Genomic DNA, 21,074 nt, shown 5'->3' with positions numbered 1-21,074 from the left:
CAGCACATAGTTGTAAGGTAGCCTTAGATGGGGCAGCACATAGTTGTACGGTAGCATTAGATGGGGCAGCACATAGTTGTACGGTAGCCTTAGATGGGGCAGCACATAGTTGTACGGTAGCATTAGATGAGGCAGCACATAGTTGTACATTAGCCCATAATTTTTACATTCAAAAGTATACCAGATGCAAAAAAAAAAAGAAAACAGCAAACGGACACAGAATATTTGCAGTAAAGTCTAGTAACAGTGACTGGTTCTTTACAAAACCACATTCAACATTGGCTACAGTTCTGCGCTGCAAAATCTGAATATAAGATTCCGCAACATGTCCTCAATGTCTGAGAATATTCTGAGCTGCTGTTTTTATTTCACAGTTTGTAGTTTAAATTTGAAATATTAGAAAACAAAATTTTGGTAAATGTATGTACACATGACACCCAAAATGTTAAATAACAATTGTTCTGCTCTCTTAGCTTGTTTGCCTCGTCTCTTGGTGTTGGATCCTGATTAAAAGACATTGGTGTCTGTAGCGTTCAGAAACTTTGTCCAGCAAAATTAGTGTACTGCCAACCATATCTGAGAAAAAAAGCTTGTGCTTATGTTAATCAAGGTTTGTTTCATCAGTATTTGAGTAGAGGGAATTTTTTTTTTTAAAAAAATATGCTGGAAAAAGTACTTACAGAAATAAATATTGTAAAATTGCAGTGTTAATTAAAAAAAAAAATAAAACATTTAATCATTGCATGGTATCTGTCCCTAGCTGTATGCCAGCCAGAGAGTTTATTCTGGTCCCTGGGAAAGAATGTAACTGCAGGCCTGAAAAGATCTTTTCTGCTTGTTAAGACAATAGCACAAAGGTCAGGCTTGCAATGTGCACTACGGGGTAATTTGCAATTCAATCTCTCAGTTCATTTTATGTCACAATTTGATACATGCAAAACATTTTTAATTGACTGAGTAATTCATCTTACAACAAGTTCAACCTGTTCGATTTATAAGAAGAAAAACTAGATAGATTTATCTGCACATAAAGGGATTCAGTGTGTTTTTGTAGTGAAATGACCTGATCTTCCCTCATTTGTATTTGTGTGCACAGTATATTCATGTGCAATTTTCACAAATGCCTAAATGCAAATATATATGACAAATAGAATTAATTCTAAAGACTTCAATGATGTACATCCTTCAGTCCAAGTCAGGCTCATGGCTTTTATCATACATGCCACCTTCATATCAGAGAATCAATTGATGAGCATCATTATATCATTTTTGTTTTGGAGCAGGATGATGCAGTAGAACTGGACATATTATACTCCATGAAAAGCATTCAAGCCAGTCAATTTTGACATGGACAAACAATCTAATGTCAGAAGGGATCTCTCTTCAGCTCTACATTTCCCCAATGGCAGGTATTGGAGGAGAGTAGGATTTTGGATGCATAATTTATTAAAATATAAATGTACTTGGCCATGGTGGAGTTGGGAGAAAAGGGTTTATGGTGAACTACATTGAAATAACTCTCTGCTGAATGAGCATTTGGTCAATGGCTATTTTGCATGTATAGACAGCTTTAAGTTGACAACTCTGGTTTTGAAGATCACTGATATAGATCAAGGGTGCACAAAAGTTTTTGGTCCAAGGGCCGCATTGCCCTACTGAACCAAGCCCAAGAACCACCAGCATTACATGAATGCAGCACAAGAACCATTGTCAGTATATGAATGCAGTTCCAGAACCACCTTCAATACATCAATGCAGTGCCAGTACTACTGTCAGTACATGAATTCAGTACCAAGCTTAGTACAGCGATCAATTGCCATTTCAGGTCAGCGCCATATACAATTGTATCACGTGAAGCTACAACTTCCAGTATGTCCTTAATAGTGATGAGCGAGCAATAAAATGTTCGGGTGCTCGAAGCTCTGGTCGAGCACATTGGAATACTCGGGTGCTCGACCCGAGCAACGAGCCCAATGCAAGTCTATGGGAAACTCTAGCTTTTTTCTGGCGGTCCCCCCCGACGGTCTGCAGAAGGTCAAAAATAGCTCAAATCGATGGGAACAGTGCTCAATTAAACGTCAGGCAGGCAGAATATATAGGCAGACAGGCTGGCAGGGTATATAGGAGGGTGCATGAAAAACATAGCAGGGCACTTGGAACACACTAGTGCCCTCCGATTTTCATGCACCCGTCTCTTTAAAAAAGCCGGCCGGCAATTCATCAGCGGCATACATCGGTACCCGACAATTTAGAACAGAAAGAATAGAGAATCACACATAGATTAGATAGATAGAAACATGTCAGTCACATATATAATAAGTACAGTGACAGTGTTGGTTACTGTACTTGTCATTTAGTGTTAAAATAAAGGATTTATTAAAAAAAAATTGGCGTGGGGTTCCCCGTAATTTTAGTCTCTAGCAGAGGTTACGCTGACGGCTGGGGCAGATGTTTGAAGCCTGGGAAGGGGGTAATACCCACGGAGCTTCCCAGGCTACTAATATCAGCCCTCAGCTGAATACCTAGCCTTTACTAGCTATTAAAATGTGGGACCCAAAAAAAAAATGACGTGGGGTCCCCCCTATTTTAATAGCTAGCAAAGGCTAGGCAGACAGCTGGGGGCTGATATTAATAATAGCCCAGAAAGGGTGCCATGAATATTGGCCCCCTCCCAGGCTAGAAACACCAGCCGTCAGCCGCCCTAGAAATGGCGCATCCATAGGATGCGCCAATTCTGGCACTTAGCCTCGCTCTTCCTACTGCCTTGTAGCGGTGGCAGTGGGGTAATATGGTTGGGGTTGATGTCAGCTTATAATGCCAGCTGACATCAAGCCCAGGTTAGTAGTGGAGAGGTGTCTATAAGACACCCCCATTACTAACCCCATAGTGAAAATTAAAAAAATACGCAAACACCCAGAATAAAGTCCTTTAATTGAAATAAAGACACAATTCTTTAATGTTCTAAATTAAACTCTACTTACCGTCACGCCCATTCCAGCTGAAGCCAACGATCTCCTGCAATAAAAGTAAAATAATAAACCAACCTCATCCTTACCTTTCCATGGTTCCCAGGACAGCTTCAGCTCTGCTACATTGACATGACAGGCTGGATCGTAGCAGAACGCTGCCATCCAGCTTGCCATGCCGCAGACACTAAGAAGCTCCTCAGTGTCTGGCTGTGACGGCATCCAGATGAGCCGAGTTCATGTCCAATGAACTCAGCTCACCTCATGCACGTCACTGACAGCATGGGAGAATTCTCCTGCGCATGCGGTGCCGGCAAATGACGTCACTGCTTGAGCAGGAGAATTCTCCCACGCTGGGACGGCATTGAGATGGCAGGCTGGATGGTAGCAGAACGCTGCCATCCAGATTGTCAACCTTCAGAGACACTGCAGAGCACAAGTATGCCTGCTCCGCTTGTGTTTTTATTTTTAACTTTCACTATGGTGTTAGTAATGGGGGTGTCTTATAGACGCCTCTCCATTACTAACCTGGGCTTGATGTCAGCTGGCATTATAAGCTGACATCAACCCCAACCCTATTACCCCACTGCCACCGCTACAGGGCAGTGGGAAGAGCGAGACTAAGTGCCAGAATTGGCGCATCCTATGGATGCGCCATTTCTGGGGTGGCTGACGGCTGGTGTTTCTAGCCTGGGAGGGGGCCAATATTCATGGCACCCTTCCTGGGCTATTAATATCAGCCCCCAGCTGTCTGCCTAGCCTTTGCTATCTATTAAAATAGGGGGAGCCTCATGTCATTTTTTTGAGGGTTCCCCATTTTAATAGCTAGTAAAGGCTAGGTATTCAGCTGGGGGCTGATATTAGTAGCCTGGGAAGCTCCGTGGGTATTACCCCCTTCCCAGGCTTCAAACATCTGCCCCAGCCGTCTGCTTAACCTCCGCTAGAGACTAAAATTACGGGGAACCCCACGCCAATTTTTTTTTTTAATAAATCCTTTATTTTAACACTAAATGACAAGTACAGTAACCAACACTGTCACTGTACTTCATATATATGTGACTGACATGTTTCTATCTATCTAATCTGTGTGATGCTCTATTCTTTCTGTTCTAAATTGTTGGGTACCGGTGTATGCCGCTGCTGAATTGCCGGCTTTTCATGTTTCACTGTGAGCACTGTTCCCATCGATTTGGGCAATCACTGTAATGCCACAACCACCATGGCTGTGACATTACAGTGAGTGGCAGACAATCCCTGCATGTTTGGTGCTCTAAATAGCGCCAAACATGCAGGACGGGGACCTGAGCTCCCGCCCGAGCATCTCGAAAGTACTCGGCGAGCTCCGAGCATCTCGAGTACTGAGATGCTCGGGCGAGTACCGAGCAGTGACGAGCATGCGCTCGCTCATCACTAGTCCTTAATAATGGTAAGGAGATACTGGGAGTTGTTCTTATCAGCCATTTGCAGACTGCGGACCATACAGGAACCACATGACTGATGAGATGCATGCTCTATTACAAATAAACATTTAGATCCAGGTACCTTTTTATAGATGATATCTCCTCTGATTGAAATTGTTACCATCCCTTTTGTCTGCCATGATGAGTTTTCATACCCAGAGCTCATCTCTCCAGATTTCCCTCTTTTCCATCTTCAACAGCACTTCCTGACATGGTGGCCTTAAAAATAAAAGTATCATTGTAATGCCAAATAATAATAACTCCCATGCTGTGCCCCATAATAAATAATTGCTGTGCTTCCTGCACAAAATCCCCCACACTTTCCCACGACAAAATATTACCCACACTGCCCCTCTGCAAAATATCCCCCCTGCACTGACCCTCTCCAAAATATCCCCCCTGCACTGACCCTCTCCAAAATATCCCCCCTGCACTCCTCCTCTGCAAAATATTCCCACAGTGGCCTTCTCTATAATATCCCCCCCCCCCCCACATACACACAGCCCCTCTGAAAAATATCCCCCCACACTGCTCCTCTCAAAAATATCCCCCCACACTGCTCCTCTCAAAAACATCCCCCACACTTCTCCTCTGCATAAATAACACCCACCATTGTCTCTCGCTTTACTGTGCACTTTTCATAATTGTACCCAATAACGTACTCTCCGAGCAACATCCCCTCAGCCTAAATTATATCACATATAAAGGGGTTGTCCAGTCTAAAACAACAAGTCTGCAGTCAGTCTATGTGACTGCAGACTTGTGAGGATTCTCAAGTCTTTAGTCAAATAGTGTACATCGGGGTGGGGGCTGACAGGTGCTCCTCAGCCCCAGTCTGGGTGCTCAAGTGTTCAAATGTATTAGCATCTGAAATATTAGTGTAATATGTATTTTAGTGTAATATGTATTTTAGTGTAATATGTATTTTATTTACTAAAATCCTAATTTATCTTCTGGATGGCAGTCCAGGGGGCGGTTCTAATCTGTATAATAATTACTAAATATGGATAACTACCCAAGCAGTAATGTCATGGAGCTGGCAAACTTTGACAGCTAAAGTCTTAGGTTGGGTTCACACGGCCATAATAAAACTCTGGTCAGTCACTTTTGCAACGTGAGGACCAGTGAAGAATTGCTGGTGTGCACAAGCACGCTGGTTCTTGTTGGAAGATTCTGCTGTCCGTTGAGCACAAGCACAGCACGCTGATTGAAAATACGGCCTTCTGAACAGCGCCTTATGACTCATGCAGACGCTTTTTTTTCTTTGACGTGAAAAAAGTGGCCTATTTCCATCAGTGTTTGGTTTTGTGTCACTCGTTACCATCAGTTTCATTGTTTTTTCTCGTATGCAAAGAAACAAAAACTGATAGAGGTTGGTTGCTTAAGCTTCTCCTATCAAACAGTCAGTGAGAAATGGACCGCATTAGGCCACAGCCCCACTATCAGTATTTGGTCAGTGTTCAGTCAGTATTTTTTCTCAGGAATGGGAGCCAAAACCAGGTGAAGAACAATCAGAGAAAAGGTCTAATAGAAACAAGTCACCAATTCTGCATTTATCACCCACTCCTGAGAAAAAATACTGACCAAATACTGAGAGTGGGGCCGTGGCCTTGGGATGTTACTAGGATATCTTCAGAGTACTACGTTTTCTACCACCCGTAGAGTTGCATTGACGAGATTTATTTGTGACTCAGATCAAAAATTGATACGTCTCCTTTTTAAAGATGTTAAACAAATATGAAAAAGAAAAGAAGTATACGTCTGATAAATTTTCTCAGCAGATACCATTTGTCGGGTTTAAAAATTGCTCAAAACCTATGGACAAGATTGAAGTTGTTAGTAGAAGCAATGAGCCATATTTTTCCAATACTGGACAGCCCCTTTACTGTTGAATTGTAGTTACTACATGACAGTGATGGATGCTATCTGTCCCCATAGATGTCCAAGTTTAAAAAATAAAAAAGGATACTTTTTCTCTTCCTAATGAATTGTTTGATATTGCCTTTTGAGTCAACAGTGATATGAAACCTGTAAAATAATCAAATAAATTTAACAAAGTAAATTTTGCATCAAACTCTTAAAGGGTTTATTCCCTAAAAGTTATTGTCAATGGACCTGGGGTGGGGTAAAAAAAAAAATCCTATACTCACTTCCTGGGATGGAGTTACGCCTATGCATTTACTACAGTGTCTAAGTTGGGGCATCAAAATACAAAGGGGCGTCATATAACCGCTGCAGCCATTGATCAGCTGCAACCTTCTCATTCTGTCCAAGCCAGCCCCGTGGCTAATGGGTGATACGGCAAGTGCAGATGAGCGACACTAGTTAAGGAGGTGGCCTATACTAGTTTTTAGCCTGCCACCATGGAGCAGTCTTTGGCCTTTTTCCTTATCACCAGGGCACACTCTTGGGTTATTTACTAGTTAACTGAGCTGCTCTATAAATTTTAATGTTGAAAATGTGTTATATACTTTACTTAATGGGAATGACTTCTTTAGTTTGTATACTTACAGATATTGATCGAATTATTACTAATGAAGCATTATTTTCTCTTCCAGATGACCCACTTGGCAATTTTACTTCAAGTTTGAATGCTACAATGTCAAATCTAACATCCCAAACAGTTATAAAGGGTAATGTGGTACCCTGCCCAGACCTTTGGGTATCTTTTTACTTATTTTTTTTTATAAACTGTTTAATTTTATGCTTCATTTTGTTTAGAGGTATAACTTTAGGTATCTATGTATATCTTTATTTCTGCTAATAATGTTACAGTATAGTAATGTTACAGTTAATGCACTGTAGAGCTGGCTGTCAGTCAGTGCCAGGGCATGGTTAGAGCTGCAGCTCACTGTGTACTGAGTGGTGACTGAAGCTGCGCCTCTATGACTGAAAGCCCGAGGCAACAGTGTTTATCTGCCCAGATCTCAGAACTAATGCACTACCAGGATTCAGCAAACCCATATAATAAAGATGGCGGCAACATAGATACATATTACTGATGAGACAACCACTCATAACCTACTAGTTCATGGAGGGGGTGATTGCTTAGAATTAAAATTGCACACAAAAGGCTTGAATAGGGTGCTGTTCACACATGAGTAGTGCACAGTATCTGGCTTACAGCCTATTAGTTACGCCCATACTATTAGATTAGGTGGGCTGTCCAGTACTATCTGAGTGCACCCCATGAGGACAGACACCCTAGTTTACAATGTCAACACTGATGGGCATGGCTGCACCCGGGAATAAAAAAAAAAAAAAAAGTGCAAAAAATACATATATATAATATATGAGGTATTGGTCGATAATTTGGCTAAAATACGCAAGCTCGCAACCCGCGTCAATGTGTCTCATACTTGCGATTTCCTACACTAAACTAAAAGCAAAGCCACAATAAGAGTAATATCTTTATTTTTGCTAATAATGTTACAGTATAGTAATGTTACAGTTAGTGCACTGATGCACTGTAGAGCTGGCTGTCAGTCAGTGCCGGGGTGTGGTTACAGCTGAGTAGTGACTGATGCCGCGCCTCTATACAGTTAGTGCACTGTAGAGCTGGCTGTCAGTCAGTGCCAGGGCATGGTTAGAGCTGCAGCTCACTGTGTACTGAGTGGTGACTGAAGCTGCGCCTCTATGACTGAAAGCCCGAGGCTGTGGGAGGAATAAAGCTCATTTCCTCCAGGCAGCCCTGCTTCTAGTACGGCGGCCGCATGGCTTCAGAATGTTATTGACCTGCAGATTAACCCAATACCCGCAGGTTAATAACATTTTCTGACGTGACATGTTCCCTTTAAGCTCATAGATTTGTAGGAGATATAGACCTTGTAGATATCGTACCTTTACTGTTCTAATCACTGGCTCTTTTTTGCAGAAATTGAAGTTTAATCAAATATGCCAATTAGGTTGCTTGATGAAATCTTGGCGTGCCTAAATAGCTCAGTGCAATGTTTCACCCACTGATTTTCTATGCCCCACCTCCATCAATGATGAGTGACAAGGCTGCCGAGAAAGTTCTGGTATTTACACCTTGCCGCATGTGGGTGCGCCATTCTAAGCACCCATCATGGGGTGCAGATGGGTTGCCATGGTGGCTGGGAGTCTACTTAAGACCTCATTGACTGCCATGACTGTACTCCTTTGAAGCCCTAGGAGACAGTGATTTTTACTACATACAGAAATACAGTTGTATTGCAGTATATAGTATAGGGGATTGGATGATTGCAGGTTCAAGTCCCCCAAAGGAACTAACAAAAAAAGTGAAAGGTACAACATTTAAAAAAAAAAAAAAATTAAATGAATGAAAAACTTAAAATTACAATTAAGCCCCTTCCCCCCTCCTTTTTGCTTACCACCGGGGAATACTCTTGGGCTTTTTAGCCTTTCATCAGGGTGCACATTTTGGCCTTTTTGCCTACCACAAGGGTACACTATTGGGCTTTTTAGTCTGCCACCAGGGTGCACTTTTTAACCCTTTTGCCTACCACCGGGTTGCACAATTGGGCTTGTTAGCCTGTCACTGGGGTTTAGTTTTTGGCCTTTTTGCATACCAACAGGGCGAACTCTTGCTTTTTTTACCTTACCACTGGGGTGCACTTTTTAGCTTTTTTGTCTACCTCTGGAGTGTACTCTTGGGCTTTTTAGCCTGCCACCGAGTTGCAGTCTTTGTCCTTTTTGCTTACCACCAGGGTGCACTCTTGGGCTTTATAGCATGCCACTGGGGTGCACTCTTTGGCCTTTTTGCCTTTTGTGTGCCAGCAGTGCACACCTTTGCCATTGGCGTGCCACCAGAGCACACCTTTGCCATTAGTGTCCCACCAGAGCACACCTTTGCTGGTGGCGTGCCACCTAAGCACACTCATTGCCGTTGGTATGTCACTATAGCACACCTCTTTTCCATTGGCTTACCACCATAGCACACTATTTACTGTTGGGGTGCTACCTGGGCACATCCTTTGCCGTTTGTGTGCCACTGGAGAACACCGTTTGCTGCTTGCATATTACTGGAGCAAATTCTTTCTGTTTTTACTTGGTACCAAAGCAAACCATCTTAAAGGGTTATTCTCAACGTATCTATTCAGGAGTACACTGTTGCCTAGCTTACCAACTTCTTGGTAGTTGGGTCCCATAACACTCCCAATGCTACCATATAAGGTGGGCTTGCTAGCCTCTTCCAGCATTGAAAGGTTGACAGTGCTTTAAGCATTCAATAAAGCTGGAGAGAGATGTGGCCAAGAGTAGGAGCTGAGGCATTTGCTTCAAAATGTGCACTCCTACAATTCCAAATAGACCTAATAAGAAAGATTATGTAACAATTGTGCCACAGCAGTGACCAATGTGCTTGGACTGTATGTAATAAGGGATTGCATCATTATAAACAAGACCGTACAGTGACTAGAGTATAGATCAGACGTGGTCAGAAGCAAAATATATACATCCAGTAATTTACCGGAGTAATCACATCTAGCCTCTCAACTTCTCACTGCTGTTGCTCTTTCTTCTCTTCTCTACCTTCTCTAGTCCTTCATGACGATTTTCAGCCATGACTTGTGACGCGCCCCTGGGCCTGTGTCGCGCTGCGTTGCGCACGCGGGAGCTTACCCGGAGCCGGATCTGTTGAGGGTTGTAGTCTCGTGGCGGTGACCCGGTCCGTGCCCAGGGAGTCAGACTAAGTGGCGCTGTATCAGCGGTAGATGTAGGACGACTACGCCACCCGTTGAATGCAGCTATGGAGCTGCCGCTGCAGGGCAGACCGCTGAGGCCGGTGGTAGGATAGTGCAGCGTAGATGGTATAACCCCCAACGGGAGGGGTATGGCCTCAGGGCAGCCGACGTGGATGATGGGGGTAGCAGGAATCACTCAGAGACGATGCGGTGTGATTCAGGGTCTTTACTGGTGACAAAGATAGACCCTCCCGGAGTACTGGCTAGCGATCGGGGCCTGGTCAGTTCTTGAGCAGATGGGATCTCCCCTGGCCAGGCGGAGTTGTAGGCCTCCCAAACTGACTGTACTCTTCTGGCTACCTTGCTAGAGGCGGGTATAAGTAGCCCACGTCCCTGAGTGTACCGTGTGGTGCTCACCCGTATGGCCGGTGACTCGGGGCCTTCTAGTAGCTTCCGCTCCATGACGGCGGTGCTGGTCCCATGCGTGTGACCGTGCCTTCGGGTTTCTTGGCCAGAGGACCTGAAATCCCCTGCCTGACGGATTCTGCTGCTGGGTAGGAGTTAGTCCCCACAACCTCGGACTCCGGGTCCGGTAAGAAATCTTCTCAGTCAGGGCGAGCTCTGCAGCTGCCAGCCCCTGACTCCTTGTAACACTGCTCCCACAGAGCTCCTGTTGTTTCTTCCTATGCTGCTTCTCTTCTCTACTTCTGGCATGGCCCAGGAGCTGGGCCCAGCCGGAGCCACAGCTCCCTGTCAGCCCTCCTGGCTTCACTCTCCCTCTGAACTCCCTAACCCTGCCTCAGCCCGAGGTTTTATCTAGGGGAAGTTCTTCCCCTCCCAGGACTGGGCAGGAGGTGTGGCATGCATAGGATTCCTGACCAAGAGACCTCCCACCTGCTCTCAGACATAACATTGCCGTTACTGTGGAAACCAGACCCCTGGGGTGCCACATTCCCCCCTAGTGAAATTTAGTACTCCAGGACTAAACATATTTTAGAAAAACATAACAAGATATAACAATAACAATAAAAAAACACATAAAGGTGGTCACGGCATGTCCGTAACCGGGTGCAGTCTTTGAAGAAAGCAAGGTGTCCATTTCACCAAAACAGGGAGACGTAACCAGGTAGGGGTCTGTCCTGCCCCGAGTCCTTAACAGTCTTTAGTCCGTCCTGGGTTACGCTCCAACTATGTACAAAGGATTCCCGGTAAATCCACCAAGGACTCCTAAAAATAACTAGAAACACATAATTATACACAAGCAACAATAAACAGGATATGGCCGCTCTCAGTCCTCGGCCAGGTAGAGGGAAAGAACGACCGCTCTCAGTCCTCGGTCAGTGGGGATAAGGAATGGCTGCTCACAGTCCTCAGCCTGGTTTAAGATAGGGGCACATGGGGAACAATTCACTAATCCCAACGGGGACCATATTTTAATTAGCAGCAGTCCTTGTACCCTTACGGGTAACTATTTACAGCTCTTTATTCACGCTACTTCCCTTCAGTAGCTATGTCCTCTTTGTGCTCCCTCCTGAGGGTAGTCCTCAGACCCGTCCGGGTCCTCTTGGCTTTCCTCGTATTGGTAGTACTGCAGCTCCTCCTCGGTTAGCTGGGTTAGTATTTCTGCGACAGTCCTCCTCCCAGGTGGCCAGGACTTTACCTCCCTTTGGGCTGTCCCGGTTAATTGGGCCACCAGGATGCTCACTTTTTGCTCCTCTGTGAGGGGGTACACCTGGAAGAGGCTATCCAGCTTTTCTCTAAAGTCATGCAGAGTATGTGACTCCCCTGAGTACTGGGGTAGCCAGGCTGCCCCCGGGATATAGGGCATGGTGAAAGGCATGACCGCAACAGCGGTGGCGCTGGCGGGGGTTGAAGCGGTGAAGCTCTCCTCCGTATCTGACATCCTTCTCCCCCCTAGTGGACCGTGGCCTACCTTGCGATGATCCTCTTCCGTAGGCCGCGGCTCTGCAGTGGATCGTCAGGGTTGAGGACCTTCCGTCGCGCTCCTGTGACGTCGGCGTCTGCTGGGCTCCTTCCAGGACCTTACGCAACGTCCGGACGTGAGGCGGGGCTTCAGTTCTCGCGCGCTTTCGGAGTCCACGCCCCTCTTCTTCCCGCGCGGCGTCCTCAAGATGGCGTCCAATGGCGGGAAAACTCCACGTGTGGCGGGAAGAAGGCTGAAGATGGCGCCGGATGGCGGGAATCTTCACCACAGGTAAGTTTGAACAGTCTTTTTCAGGCACGCAGTACCCGGTAGTTGCGGGCACGAGATCCTGCCGACTACGCCAAAAGTTGACGCGCCCCTGGGCCTGTGTCGCGCTGCGTTGCGCACGCGGGAGCTTACCCGGAGCCGGATCTGTTGAGGGTTGTAGTCTCGTGGCGGTGACCCGGTCCGTGCCTAGGGAGTCAGACTAAGTGGCGCTGTATCAGCGGTAGATGTAGGACGACTACGCCACCCGTTGAATGCAGCTATGGAGCTGCCGCTGCAGGGCAGACCGCTGAGGCCGGTGGTAGGATAGTGCAGCGTAGATGGTATAACCCCCAACGGGAGGGGTATGGCCTCAGGGCAGCCGACGTGGATGATGGGGGTAGCAGGAATCACTCAGAGACGATGCGGTGTGATTCAGGGTCTTTACTGGTGACAAAGATAGACCCTCCCGGAGTACTGGCTAGCGATCGGGGCCTGGTCAGTCCTTGAGCAGATGGGATCTCCCCTGGCCAGGCGGAGTTGTAGGCCTCCCAAACTGACTGTACTCTTCTGGCTACCTTGCTAGAGGCGGGTATAAGTAGCCCACGTCCCTGAGTGTACCGTGTGGTGCTCACCCGTATGGCCGGTGACTCGGGGCCTTCTAGTAGCTTCCGCTCCATGACGGCGGTGCTGGTCCCATGCGTGTGACCGTGCCTTCGGGTTTCTTGGCCAGAGGACCTGAAATCCCCTGCCTGACGGATTCTGCTGCTGGGTAGGAGTTAGTCCCCACAGCCTCGGACTCCGGGTCCGGTAAGAAATCTTCTCAGTCAGGGCGAGCTCTGCAGCTGCCAGCCCCTGACTCCTTGTAACACTGCTCCCACAGAGCTCCTGTTGTTTCTTCCTATGCTGCTTCTCTTCTCTACTTCTGGCATGGCCCAGGAGCTGGGCCCAGCCGGAGCCACAGCTCCCTGTCAGCCCTCCTGGCTGCACTCTCCCTCTGAACTCCCTAACCCTGCCTCAGCCCCAGGTTTTATCTAGGGGAAGTTCTTCCCCTCCCAGGACTGGGCAGGAGGTGTGGCATGCATAGGATTCCTGACCAAGAGACCTCCCACCTGCTCTCAGACATAACATTGCCGTTACTGTGGAAACCAGACCCCTGGGGTGCCACACTTGTCTTTGCTGATTTTGCCATCCAGGTGTCTTCTACTCCGCACTTTTCAGCAAATCACCGCACTGCCGCCCACTGTTCCACCGAATGCAAATATTCGCCACACTGTGACCATGAAAATAAAATTGACCACAGTGCACCCTCCGACCTCATAGAATATAAATTAGTTGTCAGCCCTGCGCCCTCATTATGAATATAAATTTATGAGTCATGGATACAAATTAATATAGTAGCGCCTCTATCCGAATCTCTCCTCGGCCTTGCTTGGTCTATGACACAGGTGGTATAATAATTTTATTGTGTCGGCCGCGTCCTTCAACAAGAGCTCAACCAGAAGAAGCCAAAGCAGCAGCTGGAAGCCGCATTGAAGAGTCAGGCGGAGATTGCTCTTTTTATTTTATTGCTTTACGAAACGCAGTTGCTCTACCACTAGTTCACCCCTCTTTCTTCTACTACGTGTCCCATTAATTGTTTCAACAAGATATTTGGAAATATAAAAACTAAAAACACAAATCTCATGTTTTTCTTACATGAATGTTTGCTTAAGGCTATGTGCCCACGATGCAGAAATGATCCGGATTTTTCCTGAGCATTTCTGCATCTCCCTGGCAGAAAAAACGCATGCGGATTGTACATGCGGATTGTACATGCGTTTTTCCTGCCAGGGACAATCGGATGTGAAGCGTTCTTCACATGCATTTCCGCATGCGGGTTGACAAGCGCTTTCCAAGCGATTTTAGCATCACTTGGAAAAGTGCTTGACAACTTGGTCACACTATATAAATCCATGCAACCAGCATGGATTTATATACTGTGACCGAAAAAGAATGGTAAAAAATAAATATTATACTTACCTTCTGATGGCCCTCGGTGTCCTTATCCGATGCATCTTGGCTTGCCGGCAGCTCGCGGTGAACTAAAAGGACCTGCCATGACGTCATTTAGTCATGTGACGGTCGCGCGATCACCAACGTCAGCTGTTGCGTGACCCGTCACATGACTAAATGACGGTATGGCAGGTCCTCTTTAGACCATCGCGAGCTGCTGGCAAGTGAGGACGCATCGCTAAGGACAACGGGGGCCATCAGAAGGTAAGTGTAATGTATATTTTTTATTTTATTCTTTTTTTAACAGGTACTATGGTACCCGGGTCCGGAGGAGAGTCTCCTCTTCTCCAAACCCGGGTACCATCCACACATTGAAACGCATGGTATCCGCATCTGCAGATGCAGTGATGCGGATGTCATGCGGTCCTATGCAAGTCAATGGCGGCGAAAACGCCGCGATTCCGCAAAATAATTGGTAATGCTGCGGATTTTTCTGCAATGATAATCCGCAGCGGAAATTTCCGCAGCATGTGCACAGCACAGGTGGATTATCATTGGGGAACATGGCAGACCTTCTACCAAGCGGTTTTTTAAGCGTTTCTGCAGCGGAATTGCCGCTGATGAAACGCTTAAAAAACGCATAGTGGGCACCCAGCCTAAATTTAGAAAATCCCACATATGCAAAATAAAAATCCCATAAACATTATTGATACAGCAGATAGCATACAACGCAAACTATACAACTATTACATGATTTATCCGGCAGGTTAAACGACATTAAAAATATAATTATAATTAATGCCCAAATTCTGGTTTTGCTCATTTTGCCTCCTACATAAAAGAATGCATTAACTATTCTGCATAATAAATAAAACTAAAAAGCAATTGCATGAGTTTTGCTGCTGAATGCTGGAAAAAAATATGGAAAAAACTGAAAAAACTGCAGAATTGCTGTTTTTTTGGCAATCTGACATACAAAAAATGAAATAAAGAGTGCTAAAAATGTTATCTATACCCAAAAATGTTACCAATGAAATATATATATATATATACTGTATATAATTATATTATATATTGTAGTGCGGCATGTTCACACTGTGCTGTAATGAGGCAGTTACCCAGTAAAGTTCAACTCAAATGTCTTTATTTTCCCAAAACTCACAAAGAAAAGGCAAACGGTATTCTCCGGATTTGTTGCCGGGGCATCAAACAGTCCATCTCCAACACCCATTGCCGTGGGCGACTGCACCGCCATATCACTCTGAGGTGTGTCAGAGTTTTGCCTTCTTGGGTCCTGTGTTCAGGTCACACAGGCCAGTATCGCAGAACCTCCATCTCTGCAGCTAGCAAACACAAAAACTGACACACCCAAGCCTTTACTGCAGGTTTTTAAATAAAAACTGTGGACATGAGCCACATGCAAAACCCAGAGTGGACCGCCCCACTGCCATCCTGTAGTCCACTCCAAGAATAAAAGCCCATGCCGAGTTTTACTAAATCTGCCTTGGTCAAATAGCTTGACCAAGTCCAAACTCACTTTTATTCTGCACTGGTTATGTCTGTGATTGCAATGCTGTCTAGCAGGTTCAATATGCTTCTATGCGCATTCTGGGGGACACATACCGTCCCTCGCATATAATTTCCCTCACTGCCTCACATATCTTCCCCCTCTATTCAAACTTGTGGGGTTGAACACTTGTCACCATACAGAGTGCCCGTGACAGGGCATCCGCATTTCCCTGCAACTTCCCAGCCCGATGTTCCACCGAAAAACTAAAATTTTGTAGGGACAGGAACCATCTGGTGACCCGAGTATTCCTCTCCTTTGCATTTCTCATCCAGACGAGGTGCGAATGGTCCGTTACCAAATGAAACTCTCACCCGAGCAAATAATAGCGTAGGGACTCCAAGGCCCACTTAATAGCCAAGCGCTCCTTCTCCACTACGCTATAATTTTTCTCTGCCAGGGTAAGTTTCCTGCTCAAGTAGGTGACCGGATGTTCACACAGTGCCAACTTCACGGATTGGAACGCTTCTTCCGCCTGAGGGTTCCACCGAACCATGACCGACTTCTTCCCCTTAAAGAGATCGGTCAGGGGTGCCGATCTCCCAGCAAAATTAGGTATAAACCGGCGGTAGTACCAATATTGCCGAGGAACGCTCTCACCTGTTTAGTAGTCAAGGACCTGGGCCAGTTTTGAATGACTTCAATCTTATTTTTTGGGGGTTTGATAACCCCATGGCCAATCACGCACCTTAAGTATCGGGCTTCCTCGAGACCTATTGCGCATTTTTTTGGGTTCGCTGTTAACCCTGCGACTCTGAGTGAATCCAGCACCGCTTGTACCTGGGATAGGTGGGTATGGCAATCGGTACTAAAGATGATAATATCATCTAAATATGCTGATGCTTATTTTTGATGAGGTTCTAACACTATGTCCATTAACCTCTGGAAGGTGGCTGAGGCCCCATGTAATCCAAAAGGCAAAACAACATAGTGATAGAGGCCCTCGGGTGTTACAAAGGCGGTCTTTTCTTTTGCCGATTCTGTCAGTGGCACCTACCAGTAACCCTTAGTCAGATCGAGGCATTGGATAAAGGTCAAATTTAGACACCTCATTCAATTTTCGGAAGTCATTGCAAAATCGTAATGATCCATCTGGCTTCGGAATCAGCACAATGGGGCTCGCCCACTCAGTGCTAGATTCCTCATTGACTCCTAACTGGAGCATTTTTTTTACCTCAGCCGCGATGGCTTTTCTCCTGGCCTCCGGCACACGGCATGGTTTAATTCGTACGCTTACCCGAGACTCGGTAACAATGTCATGTTGGATCACAGATGTATGGCCGGAAATTTCAGAGAATACGTCCTTATGCTGCTTCACTAATTTCCAAGCCTCCTGCCGCTGATGTTTAGTGAGAGCGTCACTTAATTTTACCTCTCCTCCGGCCTCCTCTCAGGCCAGTGTCAGAGGGTCCACAGGCGATACGACCGGAGTCGCCTCCGCAATCCTACATTCCCATACTTTCCAGGCTTTAAGCAAATTGACGTGATATAACTGTTCAGGTTTTCTCTTTCCGGGCTGATACATTCTGTAATTTACCTCCCCAACCTTTTCCCGGACTTCATATTGCCCTTGCTACTTGGCCAAGAGCTTACTCTCTGCTGTTGGCACTAATACCAATACCCGATCCCCCTTCTTTAAAGGACCTAACTGTGGCCTTTCTATTATATGCACCGCTCTACGCTGCGTGAGCATCCAGGAGGTGTTCCTTTACTATGGGCACGACCGCCGCGATCCGGTCCTGCATACTTGCCATGTGTTCTACTACACTCTTTTGTGGGGTAGTTTCCTGTTCCCATGTCTCTTTGGCTACGTTCAGCAGACCCCTAGGATGCCTGCCGTACAGTAACTCAAGGGGTGAGAACCCCGTGGAAGTCTGTGGTACATCGCGGACGGCAAACATTAAATAGGGCAGTAACATGTCCCAATCCCCCCCATCTTTGGAAACCACCTTTTGTAGCATGGACTTGAGGGTTTTATTAAACCATTCGACTAAACTGTCGGTCTGTGGATGGTACACCGACGTGCGCAACAGTTTTATTTTTAGCAGTTTGCACAGTTCCTTCGTCACTTTGGACATAAGAGGAGTTCCCTAATCTGTCAGGATCTCCTTAGGTAGCCTATGGCGACAGAACATGACAAACAGCTCCAGGACAATAAGTTTAGCCGAAGTGTGGCGTAGCGGAATGGCCTCTGGGTAACGAGTGGCATAATCGACAACCACAAGTACATACTTGTGTTGGTGACCCCGAGCTGACTTTATAATGGGTCCTACCAAATCCATCGCAATCCGTTCAAAATGTACCTCTATAACCGGCAAAGGTACAATTGGGCTACGGAAGCTTGCGGTGGGTGTGGTCAGCTGACATTCCGGGCAAGATTCACAATACCTCTGTACCTAACCGTAAATCCTAGCTCAAACGAACCACTGCAAGATGCGCTCTTGCGTCTTTTTAACCCCTAGATGCCAACCCAGCAGGTGTGTGTGGGCCATATCGAGTACCGCCCAACGGTACGACTGAGGCACTACTAGCTGTTTCACGACCTTGTCTCAGATCTTGTCAACCCTTTAGAGTAAATCTTGGTTGACCACCATGCGCAGAAAAACCCGTCTCTGCACCTGGTTGCTGAGCCACTCAATTTACCTCTATTACACTTTCCCGTGCTCCGGTCTGGGTAGGATTCTGCAGCTGAGCTGTCCCAAATGTTCCCCGGGACACTTCCAGCTCTGGGATCGATGGGGTCTCCTCGACCTCTCCTGTCAATACGTCTATGGGAAACATATTGGGGTTACACTCTGTCCCTAGGTTGGCGGCCCCTACGGCAGGTATTCCTGACTCGGAACCTTCGGGTTCTGCACCTGGACATACTTTTATTCTGGGAGGGTTAATCTTACTCTCCCACAAGGACCAAAACAGGGGTAAATCTCTTCCCAGCACAGTCCCGTAAGGAAGAGTCTTTACAAATGACCCCGACTTTACACCCAGTGGGTTCTAACCCCGAGATCAATGACCACATCCTCTCTTTAGGATCGTAACTCTTCCAATGTACCAAATACTGAAGAGACCGATAAACCATGCGCGAATCCATGATCTTAGCAATCTGAAACTCCAAATTCCCATCAACCATGACCTGAGACGGAGGCAGTGATGACGGTTCAGAGAACTCGACATATTTTTTGAGCAACGACACGTGAAACTGTGACATTGACTCAATCTTTGCTTTGTGTGTTTGTGTGTGCCACTCTAAGCATGGAGAACAGAAAGATAAGAGAACTGTGTGAGGACTTCAGATCCAAAATTATTGAAAACTTTCAAAAATCTCAATGTTTCAAGTCCATCTCCAGAGATATTGATGTTCCTTTGTCCACAGTGCGCAACATAATCAAGAAGTTTATAACCAATGGCACTGTAGCTAACTTCCCTGGATGTGGACGGCAGAGAAAAATGGATAAAATGTTGCAACATAGGATAGTCTGGATGGTGGATAAGCAGCCCTAATCAAGTTCCAAAGAAATTCAAGCTGTCCTGCAGGCTCGGGTTGCATCAGTGTCAGCGCAAACTATCCATCGACTTTGAATGAAATGCTATGGCAGGAGACCCAGGAGGACCCCACTGCTGACACAAACAAAAAAATGCTGGACTGTAGTTTGCCAAAATGTGCATGAGTGAGCCAAAATCCTTCTGGGAAAGCATCTTGTGGACAGATGAGACCAAGATTGAGCTTTTTGGTAAAGCACATCATCCTACTGTTCACCGAAAATGGAAAAGGCCTACAAAGAAAAGGACATAATACCTACAGTCAAATATAGTGGAGGTTCAAAAATGTTTTGGGGTTGTTTTGCTGCCTCTGGTACTGGGTGCCAGCAATGAGCTCGGATGTAAATCCCATTGAACACCTGTGGAGAGAGCTTAAAATTGCTGCTGGGAAAAGGTACCTTTCAAATATGAGCGACCTGGAATAGTTTGCAAAAGAAGAGTGGTCCAAAATTCCACTTCTAAGTGCAAGAAGCTTGTTGATGGTTATAGGAAGCAATTGATTGCATTTATTTATTCCAAAGGGTGTGCAACCAAATATTAAGTTGAAGGTGCCAACAATTTTGTCCGGCCCACTTTTGGGGTTTTGTGTGAAATTATGTCCATTTTGCCCTTTTTTTCCTCCATTTATTTGTGTTGTTCCAATACACACAAAGGAAATAAACATGTGTATAACAAAATATGTGTACAGTAATTGCAATAATTTTCTAGAACAATTTCAAGGGTGCCAACAATGTGGAAACACCACTTCACGTCAATTCCTTGTGACGATTTTCTCTGTGTTTTTAACCCTTTACTTGGCATAGGGTAAAATGTGCAGCGAAATCTGCATGAAATAAGTGTGGATATTAGAAACGCGGATCAAAGTAGGATATGTCTTCGTTTTTTTTAATCAGTGACGCTCGTTTTCAAGAACTGGGCTATTCCTAGCATGATGTGCTTTGTGTGATGTGCACAGTGACAGCGCACTCTGTTGCTGGCTCAGATCAGCAGTAATGAACTTGCAAAATAGCACATTGTCAGAATACCCAACGTATTGTCAGGATAGCCAGCGTGTCCCCACAAGTAACATCATTGATCTCTGGGTATTCTGACAATGCGCTCTGGTATAGTTTGAGAGAGATGCCAGCTCACCTGTTGCGGTTCAATGTGCAATAGCACGGAAATTCGTCCTGACCAGACGTAGAACAATCAAAGGAAGAGGAGGATGTTTCCAGCTCCAGTTAAAAAAGTTCATTTATTAGAAATCTTTAAAATCTTTAAACTGACACATCCATGAAGGAGGAGGTGAAGGGGTAGACAGACAATGCAAAGCGTTTCAGGTGCATCTCAGGAGTCCTTTGTCAAAGCTTTGTCATGGCTTTGATAAAGGACGCCTGAGTTGCGTCTGAAACGCTTTGCATTGTCTGTCTACCCCTTCACCTTCTCCTTCATGGATGTGTCATTTTAAAGATTTCTAAGAAATGAACTTTTTAAACTAGAGCTGGAAACATCCTCCTCTTCCTTTGAAAGCACTCATATGCCTGCTCGTTACTGCTGATCTGAGCCGGCAACAGAGAGCACTCTGTATTTGTGCACATCACGCTGGGACTAGACTAGCCCCTGAAACGAGCATCACTGATGACGCTTTGTTCCCGGGTGGGGGCAGAGACTGCGGCAGTGGCACTGGGATTCTCAAATGAAGTGTCATCACAGAGGAAG

General features: G+C 45.9%; 1 protein-coding gene across 2 annotated transcripts in view; it reads left to right on the top strand.

Moving 5' to 3' along the window:
* TLL2 (tolloid like 2) overlaps nt 1-21,074 on the top strand; it is a 324,249-nt gene that overhangs the window by 196,516 nt on the left and 106,659 nt on the right. The window contains exon 3 of one of the 2 annotated variants that reach the window (XM_073685707.1): nt 6,985-7,059. In XM_073685707.1, coding sequence (XP_073541808.1) covers nt 6,985-7,059 — 75 coding nt within the window. Of the gene's footprint in view, nt 1-6,984; nt 7,089-21,074 lie in introns of those variants that run through there. The other variant, XM_073685708.1, reaches the window with a different exon arrangement.

Source organism: Phyllobates terribilis, unplaced genomic scaffold, assembly GCF_046119375.1.
Source record: "Phyllobates terribilis strain yellow unplaced genomic scaffold, ASM4611937v1 Scaffold_5__5_contigs__length_657084704, whole genome shotgun sequence".
Taxonomy (NCBI): domain Eukaryota; kingdom Metazoa; phylum Chordata; class Amphibia; order Anura; family Dendrobatidae; genus Phyllobates; species Phyllobates terribilis.
This window is presented reverse-complemented; position numbering and strand designations above follow the sequence as displayed.